Source organism: Chaetodon trifascialis, chromosome 10, assembly GCF_039877785.1.
Source record: "Chaetodon trifascialis isolate fChaTrf1 chromosome 10, fChaTrf1.hap1, whole genome shotgun sequence".
Classification (NCBI taxonomy): domain Eukaryota; kingdom Metazoa; phylum Chordata; class Actinopteri; order Chaetodontiformes; family Chaetodontidae; genus Chaetodon; species Chaetodon trifascialis.
In genome coordinates, this window is record NC_092065.1 from 14942979 (window position 1) to 14959370 (window position 16392).

Consider the following 16392-nt stretch of genomic DNA (forward strand, 5'->3'; position numbering starts at 1 on the left):
TTCTGTCGTTCATTTTACTGTCTGGCATATAAAAAAACAATACAAATGCAAAAATGTCAAGAAACCATATTTAATGGTGGAAACAACTACTGATTTCATATGCACAGTGAGCAGAAATGAAAGAAAAATGCTGTCCATCACAATATTAACAACAATAGCACTGATATGCATAGCCTAGAGATCCTAATAATGAAAAGAAACAACTATTCATAGAATACTGTGTATTTTTTTATATTTTCAGCCAATGGAGCCTATCAACCTATTTTAAGTAAGCAAAATTGGCCAAAAATACATATTTACTTTTGGATGTAACTGAGGTGGATGCTGCAGTGCACATTACACCCACTGAAGTACTGGTCACTTAAAGGCACAATCCACAATGGGCAACTTCTGGTAAAAAGTAATGTGTGCAAAATATATGAACATTATACCGTTACAGTACTTTGTCTCATTTAAGATTTGGGACTCCTCCTAGTAATGACACGAGAACTAGGCAAGTATACTTTTAAAGCTGGAGCCTATAATGTTAACAGTACGTCACCTCTGAACATGAAAATGACCTGCCAGTATTTAACAACTGGGTAGTTCAACGTCTGTTGGCACAAAATCCCAGATCCCAGGATATGTTCAATGAAAAGTCTTTAAAACCACAAAAGGTTGAGTGTGTGTGAAAGAGAGCAAGTGAGACGGTATCATTAAGTTGGTTTCTCTTTCATTTGGTCCCATTGTTGTTGGGTTTTTTTTTCTCTTTACACCCATAACACAGAGCTAAAGTGGCAAAATGCATCAAGTTAGAGAAGTAATGACGACAATCAACAAATGTGCATTAAGGCCATTGTGGCAGCCCTCAAATTAACCAGTCAGGTTCACCAACGCCCCATTCACACTTGCAGGTTTGTTATAGCCACAGCCTAAAAAAGAAAGAAGAAATTAATGTTAAAATTCAAACTATCATAAAAGCCAAAAACACAATGTGCTCACACATTTGGTTGCTTTTTTTTTCCAGGCCTTGTAGCCTTCCTTGAACAACAAACATAAAGTGAGACTGCAGACAGAGAAATGCTATTGAGACAGTGAGAATGAAATAGGTGAAAGAGGGGGTATGGTGCATGGTGTGAAGATAATTAGCTGACATTTTGGGAAGCTGCCTGAGAATGTCAAATGTCACACTGACGGCGTGACAAAGACATATGAGCCAATCAGCAACACCAGTTTGTGTGTGTGTGTGTTGTGACAGTGAAGTGCTGGAGGTAAAGGCAATGTGGGTTGGGGGGGGGGGTTGACGGAAATCTGTTGTGAGATGTAGTACTGATATAAAGGGAGGGGTGCAGACACAGAAAGATAAAAGTAGACAGCTGGATAAATGGGTAGGATGGTGTGTATGAGTGTGAGCTGCCTATATGTGAACATTTAAATATGAGGTTCATACTTGTGGAAGGTCCATTTGACGCTTCTTCTGCTTCTGCAGCATCTGAGGAGCCAAAGGAAAAAGAGGGTTTACCACAGGCCGTCTCCTCTGACTGCTAAACTTTGTAAATGACTCGTACTAGTAAATTTAGAACTGAATAATGAGTCTTTTTGACTGTGCTCATGCAACCTTTTGCATAACAAAACAGAATTAAGTGGTCAAAGAGGAATATTAGATAAAACATAAGTATATAGTGTAAGCTACTCTGTATCAGTACCTCTTTTCAGCCTCCTCCTGGCGAGTTTGATCTGATCTTGAAGGATCTGAACCCAATCACGTGGCCCCGGCAACTTATCTATTCTGTGTTCAGTGCAGTATTTCTCTGTAAACACTGGACAAAGTTCACACAACCATGTTAATATTTCTTCTCTGTCATTATTGTTGTACCCTGGCTCAAAGAAAGCCATTAAATATTTTGCATTTGTGTCTCCCATACCTTTAATGGCACCCACAATGTTCTGGTCCAGGCCTTTACGGTTATCATTGAGCCCTCTCTTCCTTTTACCATTTGGCAAGGAGTTAGCCAGGGTAGCATCGTCAAAGAAGGCACACACCTAAACATATGTTAAAGCATATGCTTATCCTTTAGTGAACATAGCTTATTATTGATGTAAATTATTACATGTTTTTAATAAACTGATGCTACATGAGTGTAAAGTTAACCACAATCAGAGGACCAATGAACTGGCTCTTAAAAACATATAAATGCGCACCAGTTTCCTGAACAGCAGGCTGCCAGAGCGTGTATAGTTGACCAGAATGGAGTCTAGCTGAGCCTTTGAGATAAACACATCATAATCCTCTGCAAGACGCACCTCCGACTGAAAAAGTATCAAATAACACATTGTGTGAACTGGGAAGTATTATAGGAAAGCGGCACATAAAACGTAAAAAAGATAAATTCAGTTTTTGTGAGGACAAAGAGAGAGCACTAACTGTTCTACAGATGGCATCGTCATGAGTTTAACCTTAATTCACAATTTTGTTGTAGATGTCGTTATAAAATGAAGTATGAGGACAATTGTGCAAAACTTAATATCTCATACTTTCTCAAAATCATGACTCGAGATCCCAAGAGTTCAGGGGACATGAAGGTCTTGCTTAGCAACAAAGCGCATCACTTGGCAACAGCTTTTAATACATGCACATCAAACCGGGTGAAGGGGGTGTTAAAGAGAGGACTTTTCCATTATGTCAATAGAAACAATTTTCTTAGTTCTGTATCTTAATAAAGAAATCTGGGAGAAAATGAAAAGTGGCATTATTTATTTGGATGAATTCAACACATGCATTTATACCTGCAAGTTCTGGGATTTATAGGATGCATATTAGGTTGAGTTTAAATAGAGAACAGCGTCAGTTTTCTGGTGTAAATGTGTAAATACACACATTTAAAATATTTTGAGAATCAATTAATCTGAAATATGAGATCAAATTCATTCATTCTGTGGGACAGAATCATAAATTCACGTCAAATCAGAAGTTACAGCTACACAGTAAGCAAAGAAAAAACACACATGGGCACATGTACATTACCTCTAACAACTGAGGTTCCCTTAGCTGGCTCAAGAGAGGCTTGTGTGTGTTGTTCACAGTTACTGAATTGTTCTGAGGTGGCAGCACTGAAACCCCAGAGGAGACGGGATGGCTGTTTGGTGGAGACGAGTCTTGCTCTTTCTCACATTCTTCCCTCTTTCCAGATTCTGCAGGTGCGGGTATGAGTGGCGATGCCTTGAGAGGGGCAAGAGCAGCTCTTCTACTACTAGACACAGCAAGTGGTGCCACCCTATAGATTGGTCTCCTCTTGCGGGGCCGACAGCGAGGAGCCGGCCCTGGAACAAAACGAGGTTGGCATGGTGATGCTGCCTGTTCCTGTCTTTCCAAGGATGCTAGAAAAAGACAGACGTTATATTTTCTCTCTACTTCTCACTTTCTCTCAGTGTGAGAATGTTTGTGTTCGTCCACTGACCTTTTTGAGTCTGCATCAGCCTCCTCATGGCACGCATTTCCTGCAAAATAGCCTGCAAGGTGCCCTTACAGTTACACATACAGCAGGGGGGTTCTGGCACAGCAGGAGGGACGACATCTGCTGAAAAGTCAATGGTGCATTGGTTAGTGACTGTCTACCAAAACATGCATACACAAACGGGTGCAATATGCTGCGTTGCCATGTCTGACAACCAAGTGTGTAAACTGTATGTGTGCATGAGTGTTTGACTGTCTTGTGTGGATAAACTTGCCAATCTCTGTCAGTGTTTGTCCCTCAACAACATAATGTTTGTCTGGTGTTCAGCACTGGACACTATCTCCTTTCTATTTTATCAGCGTCACTCTTAAGGAAATTAAAATTGTGTGTGTTGCTTTTCTCCCCTTCAAACGTGCTTTGTTACCCTACCGTTAGCTTCATTCATTTTGATCAGATCCTTGCTATTGTTGAGGATCCTCACAGCTTTAGAGCGGGTGCTGTACTGGCCACAGCCTGGACCACTGGGGACACGGGCGGATATGGACGAAGGTGAAGGCCCTGGGTCCCCTGCAGAGTTCCAGCTGTTGCTGTCATTCTCTTCTGATACAAGAGATAAAGCTGCAGGCTCTTGTACCCAGGTCAGATGCCCATCCTGGGTCTCCTTTGTAAAGCTGTCCTGCTCTGGTCCCACACGCTGATATACCCTACCAGTCTTATCACTCAGAAGCCTCATCATTCCTGTGATTTGCCTCTTGATCTCCATGCCCTCCTCCTCCACCCAAACTACATTAAGAGACAAGGATGTTGGCGTAATTAGTGAGATCTGCAAAAATATATCATAGAAATTAAGCCTTACTATGGCACATACCATCAGGCACAGCAGCATCCTTCGGCTCTCCGTTTGCATATTTGCAGCTGGAATTCATCATATATGAAGGGTTAGAATCTGCAGGAAGAGCAGAAAGGCTTCGTTATGCAGTACTAACAATACAGCTGTAATGAAATTCAATCTCAACTCACAATAAGAGCTGTGTGACAGATAGTTGCAGAACGCCGCTGCGGCCTTATACATTGTAACGATGGAGCTTGTGCAGACTGATTGGGACTGTGATGTCAACCGAAGCAGACCCCCCACCCCCTCCCATCCCATGCAGAAACCACCACCTGTAGGTGGTATGAAGTAGTGTAGTCAGCAGAGGTGGCCTAGAGCGCATAGCTTCAGCAAAAAGTGAACAATTCAAGCTGCATGTTGCATGTTCAGAATGCGCCTCGTGATTTCACGTTTTGGACTACTGGTTTACTTAAGTCATTCTTGAATCTATGTTGAGACTGATGTCCGGGAGGGTTTTTTACATGTAGGACTTGAACCGTCAGAGTTAGCTGCTGCTTAAAACCGAGGCGCAGACTGTGGGCATAGTGGTGGCCATCGCTTTTGTTTACAGAGTCGTCTCTGCTGGCACACAGCGCCAGACAAACACCCAGACACAGACGCGCGTCTTGCAAGGTCTTGCATTCATTCAGCAGCCTACCTTGATCCGTGACCAGTTTAAAGCTCTGTGACTTCCTTCTCCTCTTCCTTTCCCCAAACTCCATCTTCGGGGGGGGATGTAGTCTACAGTAAGTCGTGCAGTCGAAAATCGCTCCTCAGAAAGACGAAATCAGTGACTAGGATACACTCAGCGGAATCACTGTCCGCCTGCCTTATTAATCAGTTAAATTTCTCCTCAGGCTGCGCTACAGATCCTGTCATCGGCAGATTTTCACCGCCTTAATTGACTTGATTAATTCCATGCAGGCTATGGTCTGCTCTCGTTCCCAGCATGATGCCGTTCTTCCCTCCCGCCATGTAAATAAATTAATGACTTTAATATTAAAAATTCGTCACATATCCCTTTGCGCCACCTGATGGTAAGTTCTCATCTGAAAGGTCGAGCCAGACATTTGCCACTGTAGCGTCCAGACAATGGACTTGGATTTGAACAAAAGCAGTAAAGGAGAGCAGACTGCAAACATCCTGCAACTTTTCCCCACCTGGATTCTTATTAATTATTGTCTCTGATTATTAATTCTTTTATTTTTAGTTATTTCTTTTAATTTTTAGAGGGACTCATTTTCGTGATTAGAAAAAATGACTGACTGCTATCCTTCTGAAACTCCCAGTCGTTTTAATGTTACATAGAACAAAATATAATCTCTCACGGCAGGCAGGACTCAGATTGTATACTGTGTATTTCTAGATATGTAGTGCATATCTACTGTATGCTGATGTTGTGCATCCCTCCCGTCATCACCTTGCTTCAGACAACTGTATGAATAGGTAGCACTAAGTCACTTGTAACACGAGCAGGTCATTTAAGTTAGTGCCACTTTTCCCATCATTTCCTTCATTTTCATCCACTGTAGAATAGGCTGATCCCTTACATTGTGAATAGTCATCTGCAAACCTAAAACCTGACAGCTCGTAAATAGCTTTGAAAGAAATGAAGCACCGTCTGTTAAGCATTTCATTTAATTATTATTTTTTTCTTTCTTTTCTTTTTTTTTTTTTTTTAAATACTGCGAAATAAAGCAACCTGAAAAAGGTCAGATCAGACAGAACACACTTCAAAATATTCCGAGTATACAGATGTTCAAACAGTGCTGTCGGGAAAACTGCATGGGCATGTCAATAAAGCCATATCTAGTGTGTTTGCTAGAAAATTATTTTGTTTTTGTTTTTTTTAACTTTTTAAAGCTCATTGTGTGGTCGTAGTTTAACTCTGGACTCGTTTTTAAATAAATGAACCAACACTTTGTCTGGCGATCACAGCCAACACAGATACATATGACTCTGGGAAAGCATTTTCACTTTTTCTACATATACTTAAGCAGCAGCAGTGAGAGTTAATGAATGTTTAGTTTGTATTCAGTATTCAATATTTGTCACGCCTTTGTGCTTAAGTTGAAACCTGTTTCATGTAATATTTTCATTTACTGGAGCTTAAAATATCATTCTATTACTGCAACTGCACGTCCATATCCAAAGAACGACACATAGAGCAATATCTTTGTTGTTTTATTTATGCCCAAAAGAAAGTTCTTGGTCTTGAAACTGCAAGCTTTGATGTTGGTGTCGATACTAAACTCTATAAGAAACCAAGTCTGAAATAGTAGGATGATCTAAGTTCCATTTTGTTTTGACATTTTTATTTTGAAACGCAATCATCCAAAAGTAAACCACTAAAGACTCTTGTACTGAAAGTCTATAGTTGGTTGTTAAAGCTAACTTCCGGTTTGGACGCTCAGCTGTGAAACTCGCCCAGCTACATGTGTGGTTATTTCTTGAATTAAACGACTAAAACATCCATAATTACACTATTAGAATGGATACACTGAAAGCTGAGATCGCAAGGAAAAGGAAACTCCTCGAAGAAAAGCAGCTTGTCAACGTGAGTCGTCGATGACGCCGCTTGTTTTTGTTAGCACTGTAACTTAACGTTAGCCCTTTTGCTAAAACGTTGACTAGCGTCTACGGTCAACGCTTGCTTTCAGAAACATCGATGATTCTACATGTACTGATCGATATGTTAATACAGTATTGAACTCAATTCACAGTACAATCTGTAGCCAACGTTAGTGTGCTGAGCAGTGTGAGATTGACAGTAAAAGTTCAGGTAGTAAATGTCGCATGTGAAGGTAAATAAAAATAGCTAGGTAGCTAGCAAACACGTAACATAGCCTTAGCATCACGTAGACTGACATTCACCCTGATATACTGCTTAAACCGTACCAAAATTTGTTTCTTTAACGCTAATCGTAAATGAGGCGCAGGAGCACATTCATACTGAACACTGTAACTGTTACGTTATAACGCGATGCCTCACACAGAAAAAAAAAAACACGCAGTGAAATACTAATAGTGCGTTCACTGTGATGGACAGATAGGAGGAAGTTGATGGATAGGTGAGCATGAGCATGAGCAGCACAGCAGGTGTTGACAGTCGTAAACCGTAGTGTGCCTCAGTTTTACTGTAGATCCACATCTGTAAAGGTTCAGGGAACATCGTACTAACTCCTGTCTACTGTTTACCATGTCACTCATTTCATGGCTTTCCTTAGACTGGGACCTGTAACTTACCATGGCACCCGGTAGACTGCCTTTAATATGACACCTCCGAATCATGCCCATATTCAGTAAAACTTGAACTTCAAAGCTGTGAATTTGGAGATGTTGCTTTGTTGAAAACAACTGGCCTTATTGTGTGAAATTACTTATTAGATGCAGCACAATATTTTGTCACATTTAGTGCAGCACAGAGGGAAAAATAATAATTCTGTTTCATGAATTATTTGCTATTTTGTGTTAAAGTTATACTCACTACATTCTCACTAAGAGATGGAAAAAATGAGCACATGGCATCTTTGCTCATCTTTGCTGAGATCGTTACCATGTCACCCCAGTCTTCTCATTGCACTGCAAAGTGTAAAACAAGTCTGTTATCTCTCTTTCCAGGACTCCAAAAAATTCTTCAAAAGGGCTGATCTTGCACGCAAGGAACAAGAAGATTACTTCAGAAGATGTGGATATAAGGTTAATGACAGGATCACTCTCTCACTCTCTCTCTTTGTCACACAAAAACACATCTAAACCTCTGCCTTTCTTCACTTTGGTTGTAGCTCATGTTAAGTTTGACACTTTAATACTGTAATTAAACCATTTGCCAGGAAACACAGTAAGGGTAGGCTTTGATGCTCAGGTGTATATTAGTACTTGTATCTGTGTTTACTGTGCTGTTTTTCCCCAACCTGCCTCTGCTGCCTGCATCTGTAGGTTCAGAGAGAGACTCCTGACAGCCAGGTATGGGACTGCACAGTGAAAGTAGCTGACAGGATGCATGATAAAAGGACAAAACCCGCTGTGTCCCAAAGGCTTCCACTTCCTTGGCTCCCTTTCTGAAAGTTCACTCTCTAAAGCCAGTGAGGATAAAAGCAGAAATAACGTGGTGGAGATATCTTTACTTTCTGGTGTGGGTTGTTAGAAATAACCCCATGAGGTCTGGGTGTTTTCATGCAGGAAAATAAGATAAATTCAACATTAGACAAGTCAATTAATCAGTAAATGTACACCCATGTGATATCAGACCTGTAGAAATTGAATTTTTCACCAGCTCTCCAGCTTATATTGCTTTATAAATTTAGTCAATTCTATGTCATTTTGAAAAGAAATGGGTTTCTTACTACAAACAGTTGCTGTCTGAGCGTCTAGCCATTTCCGTAATAGCATTTGAAAGTTAGGGCTGTACTGAATGTCACCTTTTTACATTAAAGCCTCTATTGAGGTTTTTGAATGAAGCTTCAAATGTCTCTCTTCATATCTTGTGATTATGCAAGACTCTTTTTGTGCAAATTATTACATCTACCCCCCCACCCCCCCCAAATTTGGCTTTTAGACGTAACAGCAATCATTATTGGAAATCAGACCACATGAGTCAGAAACAATCCTACACAGCCCCCACTGGAATCTAATTCTACATGTCGTGTAATACTAATGATATTAGAGGAGCATAATCTTCATCTATAACTGTGCAGAAATGCCAGGTTTAAACAGAATGACTAGACAGACATGCAAAAAACAAAAATAAAACAACAGAAGCAGCATTCAAATGTTGATTTAGAATTGAAATGTCAACGTTATTATCGAAGCTTGGAACTATTCAGTACAGCCCTTTTGAAAATCAAATTCACCTCCATTATATGAATTTACTGCTATTTGTTACTATCTTGTGCTTCCAGTGCTCCACCATATTTATGCTTTTAACAATTCATTTATATGTGCGGCAACTACGATGACAACTGGACTATATGCTTGACCAGTTATGTGTTACGAACTATTTTCAAACTCAGCAGCAATCACATGTCAGAGAGCAAGGGAACAAGGAAAGGATTCTACAAAGCCAAAGTGGGACACAGACATGGTGTGGATTTCAGCATGGGATACTGAACGAGATTAAAAAATAATAATAATTCTGTTATCTAGCTGCACTTCTTGTTTTGCACACAATCATTGACAGCAGCTTTAATATTTACACCATCTAAAAGTTTTCCCTGATTTTGTGTCACTAGTTTGCATTTCCTTGTAATAGTTGCTCTATGGATTTATGTTATACTGCATTTATGTTCTACTTTTTGCAAGCAACATGCAAATCTTATCAAGCTAAGCTCTGTGCATACATGCAGTACACTGTGTTTATTTGAGCAAGGGCTATTGTTTGTTTGAAAGCTTTGTGTAATCAGTTTATGTTTGTTCGTTTAGATTGTGCTCCTTAAACCACAATCTAAGAGTGCCGGGATGCATGTGATTATGAACGCATGATCTGATAGCACACTTTAAGTTTCCTTGTTGCTAAGAATATGTTTTGCCTGTGATTAGGCTTTAAGTGGTGCAGCCAGCATTCAAATTCCACAAAATGAAAGTTTTGACATTGATGTTATATTCAATATGCTTGCTTTATTTGCTAAGTTATTAGGTGACTTGTCTTAATCGAAGCACTACAGGTAAGATAAGGATATGAATGTGTGTAATCCAATTTATCATTGTGACACACACTCTTCAATCCCGAGGTCTCATCTCATGAAGAGATTGCAGATGCTTTGCACATATCCCAGTTGTGAATTCTGGACCTTCATTGTACCTCTACATCCCTCCAATAACCTCAGCGCATCTCCTTTCCCTCCACATCTCCTTGAAGATTGATAAGAAAGAAGAAGATGAGCCATCCACCTCATCTAATCCAGTGTTAGAACTGGAACTCACAGAAGAGAAGCTGCCAATGACGCTGTCACGACAGGAAGTGCGTCAGTATACAATATAAACCCTTCCCTCAGTAATTTTTCTGCCCGTGTTACAAGTTAAATGTGTGTTTTTCATTGCTGTGTTTGTGAAGGTAATTCGACGACTGAGAGAACGAGGGGAACCAATCCGACTGTTTGGAGAGTCCGACTACGACGCCTTCCAGAGACTCAGAAAGATCGAGATTCTGACCCCAGAAGTAAACAAGGTGGGTCTTGGAGTGAGACACACCAACCAGTGAAGATATGCTGATTGAAATCTGTCCTATCTAAGGGAAAAAAAATCAATAGCAACCTCCACACTGAAAAAAATGTCACTACTGTCCTGATGCCTGGCCTTCAATACACATGCAGTGTACCAGTTATTCACATATTCTTGAGTGATTAAAGGTGGATGTGGTTGTGTTTTTTGTGTGTTTATGCTAATCGACACTGTTTAATGCTGCCTACATGTCTAGGGCTTGAGGAATGACCTGAAAGCAGCCATGGACAAGATTGACCAGCAGTACCTGAACGAAATTGTTGGAGGAACAGAGTCGGGAGAGGTGGACACACAGCACGACCTGAAAGTGCACGAAGAAAACACCACTATAGAAGAACTGGAGGTACATGGCACATTTACAGGGTTAGACAGGGTTTTTTTTTGTTCAACTAAATCGAGTTATGGACATTCTATTGATAACCATTTAGTCATTTTGTACTCCTGGAATATTGTTATAAGGTTCACAGGAATCATGAACTGCAGCACTTCTTATCCTTCTATGTATATGTATAACATCTTCTTATACATATCCTTGTCATCTTTAGTAAGTTATGGCTGTGATTAAGTTTGTTTCTGATGACTAAAATGCTCCTTTAGGCTCTTGGCAAAACCCTCGGCACTGGGGACGATGATGGAGACCAGGATGTTATCCACAAGTTTTTAAGGGTAAGGCAAGACAAAAGCTCTGCTTTTGTTCTAGAGGGAGCTGTTGGATAATTGATGTTTCCACCATTGCTGTGGCTGCTGTTCATGTTGCTGTTCTTCATTCAGATGTTTTATGTGATGTATTGTAGCGCTACCAGTCAAGAATGAATAATCATGATTCGTCCAGTGTCTGTCACTATTTTATTTCTGTGTAATATTTTTTTAACAGCCATATTTCCTGTTGTGTTCTAGTTTCTTCTCGGTGTTTGGGCCAAAGATCTCAACAGCCGAGAGGACCACGTGAAGCGAGGTGTTCAGGGCAAGCTGGCCAGTGCAACCCACTCACAGACCGAGTCTTATCTCAAACCTCTGTTCAGGAAGCTCAGAAAGAAGGTACTGTGATGGAAAAACAAGTTGCAAAGACGTTGTATATACGGTGCTGATGCCAATCTTTCATTCCTGATTGTTACAATGTATTTTTGTTATCTCTTTCAGAATTTACCAGCTGATATCAAAGAGTCAATCACAGACATCATTAAATTCATGCTGGAGAGAGAATATGTCAAGGTATGTTATTCTGTATAACAGTGTTTTTGACAATGTTAGTCCCTTTTATTAAGTTACAGGTTTATCAACTTTATTCAACTGTGTCCAGGCAAATGATGCTTATCTGCAGATGGCCATTGGTAATGCTCCCTGGCCTATCGGTGTGACAATGGTGGGCATCCATGCCCGTACAGGCCGAGAGAAGATCTTCTCCAAGCACGTGGCCCACGTACTCAACGATGAGACACAGAGAAAGTACATCCAGGTGAGACTGTGAGATTATCCCCTGCAGATACTGTCAAAAGCTCTGTTAGGTGGGGATTCGTTTCTAGGACAGTGACCCTCAAGATCAAATACAGGCTGATAATGATTGCAGGGTGCAGAGCCTGACAGAGTAGGAATTTATCACTTTCATCTTTGCTGTATCCTCTATGTTAAACCCATGCCAGGCTGGACAGCATGCATCCACATTTCACAGTTAAATCTTGACATTGTGCTCGGAAAAGTATTGGAATTGCAAAATATTAAATGAATGCCCCATGCTCAGTAAAAAAGCATCATGCATATTTTTTTTCTCAACGTTTGAAATGCTGTTTTCAGGCTATTTTCAATTCTGCACTTCAAATTTGACTGATTTTTATTCCTATTGTGACTTTGCTTACTTTACTAGAGGTGCACTATTTATTACCTTGATAACATGTCTCTGTGGAAATGTATTTCTAAAATCAGAAAGACACATATTGACGTATTCCTACACTGTAGCCACACACACTAACATAACTGTATGCTGAAACCTGCAAATACAGTAGATATTTCGCAGGATTTGCAAATTTTTGCTGCATTATTCTGTTCAATCTGTAGTCACCATATCTGCCTAAATTGGCATGTAGAGGAGCTCAGAGTTACTGGCTGTATGTACATATCATATGCAGTAGTCATTAGAAGACAGCAGATAATGTTATACATCAGTTACGACTTACACATCGCACACGATATTAAGTTCTGAACACAAATAGCTAAATGTACTGCTGGGCAGTTTGAGAAAGGAATTCACCAGGTTTAATATAGTTGTCCCATTTTAAGAAATTTCACTGCCTCTTAAATCTCCTTTCTTTCTTTTTATTCTTCTTTCTACAGGGACTGAAGAGGCTAATGACTATTTGCCAGAAACACTTCACCACTGATCCATCAAAGTGTGTGGAGTACAACGCTCTTTAACTTGTAACTTTTGCTTAAACTGTCTCAACGCTGTCAGGTCAACTGTTTCACAATTAAGAATGGTGTGACTGAAGTGTGATTAAGACCGAAATTTTACAAAATCTTGTGTTTCAATCGCCTTCAAGTCTGTGCATTTTGCGGAGGAGAACTGTCTAAGACATAATAACTTCAACAGAATTTGGGTGTACAAGAGCTGTTCTGTACGGTCAGGAGTGTGTAATGAAAACCTCAGATTGAGCAGTAGAACACTCCAGAACCCTCTGAGTCTTATTAGAGTTGTCCTTGTGAACTACTGGGAAAACCGTCAAATGTACCTGTCATGCCACTAATAATAAGAAGTCTTCAGTCCCTCATGAGAACGTGTTTGTGATGGATGCTCTGAGTCCATATCGCTGTTGTGGGATGTTGTTCTGTTAATATTGGCTTCCAGAATTGTTTCAAAGATTTATTTTCATGATGAGGCAAACAAAGTGTCGTTTGCCAAGGAAGATCCAGAAGTGTAAGTTTTATTACACCTGAGATATTATAGATACTTCACTTTTTATTGACATGCTAAAATCCATGCAGTTCAGTGTGGATGTTTAAACCATTCAGCGTGTCCCTGTACTGTCTTAGTAAGGAAATAAAGATTTTTTTTTTTCCACACCAGCTGTTGTGATTGTTAGTTATTATGCAGGGTGAAATTAATTCCCCTTCTTCAAGATTTTGCTCTGTAATTTTCACGATATTGCTCTTTTGTCTCCTGCAGCTGGACTACTGAATGGGACTATTTTTAGCTACCATCGTCTCTATTTTGTCATTAGAAAATGTGTCTGCAGGAAGCAGTTTCTAATAAAGGGCTCTCTGTGAATGTGTCATGACATGCTTCAGTAAAATTTTGTATTGCCTGCTGTACGACTTTAGAGTTGATTAAGAAAGTACGAGTTAAATGAAAAAGTAGCCAATTAAGGAATCTGTGCTATTATCTGCTCCACTGAGCAGCAGTCCAAGAAACCAGATTTGCAACAACCGATTGCTGATGGAAACCTTCCAGTAGTTTGCTAAGATGGGAACGTCCAGCGTCACACGCTGACCTTATTACAGGGAGTAACCATGGTGATCTGATTTGTTCCTTGTGGTCATAGTATGTTCTCGGCTGCCTGAACCCACGTCACCACTGTTTGAGTCTGTCAGCTCTGACCACGTCACTACTTGACACTCAGCTGGACGGGTTGACAGTTGTTGGCTGTACAAATACTGTGAAGTGGTGCTGGGCTTTCACACTCTCAGCACCCACATCTAAAAGCCCATAAAGAAGACAGTTATATAGCAGCGCAGAAACATTTGAACTCAGTAGTATAAAAGAACGTCAGCAGTGATTTTACATGGGTTCACCCATGGAGCTGTTATCTGCCTGTCCTTGAGATAAAGTATGCTAAATATTTTTGGATTTTGTCCAGTCTAATCTGTTGTGTGGCTGTCAGCTGCAATGTTTGCTTAACCAAAGCCTTGAATTGACTGTCCCTGCGTGTTTTTGTATCTGGGAGTTAGTCTGAGTTGTGTTATCTTCCACATCACAAAGCAAATCTTTCATTTTACGTGGCCATCCTAGAGAATGAAAGGGAGCTAAATGAAATTTCTTAATAAAACTAAGAGATTCACTTTGACTGCATAGATCACCAATTTAAAAAGAACGATGGCATGTATGAATGAAGCCGTCAGCACAACATGGCACAGTGTTAGGTGAGACAGGGCACGAGAAACCCATTGTGAGCTCAGGCAGATGTCAGACTCGTCAGTCCAGAACACATGCTGATACAGTAGGCAGTATGGACGTCATGTCTGGCTTAGAGCAAGCGCAGTGGGGGAGAAATGGTGCATGAAAGGCTGTTTAGCCTGAGCAAGGGAAAAAATGTCTCCCTGAGATGAATACATGACTAAAAAGGCACCGCATTTTGGATACGCTGCAGGATTGGGGGTCAGAGCGAGTTTGCAGCTATGTGTGCAGCTACATGTTGGACATCTTGCTCCTGACATTGGTAGATTTTGCATTAGCACAGCTGATGTGTTTCGCTTGGTGCTCGCTGCGAATTCCTCTGTGCACATTTGACGCCCTGATTCATGTGAAGTCATTGTCTCTGACCCTTGCTTGTCCTCATTTAATTTGTCTGAACCATTCAAAGATTTTGTAAAGACTACAAACTAATAGGTGGCCTCATCTCATTCTCTTGGCAGTGACCCTGTATATAATATGCTGTTTTAATACCGCCTGAGCTCTCTGACAACAATGAGGGTTTGTATTCATTATGTGCAGACCTAATTAGTTTTTCTCTAATGACCTCAGATCTATGCATAGCCCCATTATTGGCTGTAAGATGTGGGCAAACTTACAAAAACCTGCTCTCTGTGCTCCTTTTGTTCATACATAGGATTGTGTCAGAGCAGGATGTGTGAGGGATCCACTGAGTGTCATTAACACATTCAAATCCTCGGGCTTCGTGGAAGGATTATCTCCATCGGCCCTGTGTAACTGCATATATTAGCATGCCAATGTGGAAATCAAAGCTAAGGCGTTGCTTAATTGTTTTCCAGTGTATTCTTTCATGGTACATTATGTGAGGAAGTGAAGTTGGTAGGTGAGACACTACTCATCTAACCTCATTTTATGTAAAAAAAAAAAAATCTATCCACAAACAGTAGAAGCATTATTTAGTTAGGGTGTACATGTTTCATGCGTGCAGTTTGTCTTCAGAGACATGCTTTTAATTTGGCTTCGTCTAAGACTGTCCTCTCAGCTAATTCTGCATTAAGATTAAGAGGTCTTAGGTCTATAAAGTGATCATCAGCACAGCACTATGGACTATTTCATCTCACCTTTATGTTTCCAGGTGACCACTCTCCTTTCATTTCCAGGGAACTGCCTTGTCTGTGGTTGCCTGCCAGCTTGCAGGTCTTAACTGTAATTAGAGCTTCATTTCTCTTTTCATCTGGACTGACTGGACAGTATGATTGTTGCCAGGCACCTGCAGAGGTCGAAACCAATTACTGGTGGAGGCATGGTGGATCACACCAATATGTCTTCTTCCCTCTGATAATGTGTGTGTGTGTGTGTGTGTGTGTGTGTGTGTGTGTGTGTGTGTGTGTGTGTGTGTGTGTGTGTGTGTGTGTGTGTGTGTGTGTGTGTGTGTGTTTCCCTGTATCCCCTCACTTTCTCTTTAGATCCCTGGTGATTTAGATGGATGTATGGATTTACTTACCTGTCTGTCATAGTCATAGATGCTGAGACAAAATATTCCGCATGAACCTCTCTGTCACTCTCTTGTGTCAGTCACTTGTGTAAACTGATGTCATCACCATCTTCACAGCGCTCATTTTATTAGCCGGGCTCAAATGGGGCTTAAAGGTCAGAGCGCTAGTTAAAATGCTAAACCTTGTGATGAATGTGATGCATTGGGGTCGTTCAAGTGTGACAGCAGAGAG

At 40.6% G+C, this 16392-nt stretch overlaps 2 protein-coding genes across 4 annotated transcripts; one reads left to right on the forward strand and one right to left on the reverse strand.

Moving 5' to 3' along the window:
• Positions 1-54: 54 nt before the first annotated feature.
• Positions 55-5094, reverse strand: bend7 (BEN domain containing 7). Of its 2 annotated transcripts, none has more exons than XM_070972276.1 (10): positions 4964-5094; positions 4303-4380; positions 3864-4217; positions 3438-3554; positions 3005-3357; positions 2182-2289; positions 1905-2022; positions 1686-1799; positions 1430-1471; positions 55-911 (listed from the first exon to the last, which is right to left on the reverse strand). In XM_070972276.1, the coding sequence occupies exons 1-10, from the start codon at positions 5025-5027 to the stop codon at positions 853-855; spliced, it is 1407 nt and encodes a 468-aa protein (XP_070828377.1). In that variant the 5' UTR covers positions 5028-5094; the 3' UTR covers positions 55-852. The 2 variants fall into 2 exon arrangements, with proteins under 2 accessions (XP_070828377.1, XP_070828376.1); XM_070972275.1 differs by having other exon boundaries at positions 3438-3557; positions 4964-5049.
• A 1590-nt stretch (positions 5095-6684) lies between these two features.
• On the forward strand, positions 6685-13803 carry prpf18 (PRP18 pre-mRNA processing factor 18 homolog (yeast)). Of its 2 annotated transcripts, XM_070972198.1 has the most exons (11): positions 6685-6862; positions 7927-8004; positions 8245-8271; positions 10163-10264; positions 10358-10471; positions 10721-10867; positions 11122-11190; positions 11422-11562; positions 11665-11736; positions 11825-11980; positions 12853-13803. In XM_070972198.1, exons 1-11 carry the CDS (start codon positions 6797-6799, stop codon positions 12931-12933), a joined length of 1053 nt encoding a protein of 350 aa, XP_070828299.1. In that variant the 5' UTR covers positions 6685-6796; the 3' UTR covers positions 12934-13803. The 2 variants fall into 2 exon arrangements, with proteins under 2 accessions (XP_070828299.1, XP_070828300.1); XM_070972199.1 differs by lacking the exon at positions 8245-8271.
• Positions 13804-16392: the final 2589 nt, after the last annotated feature.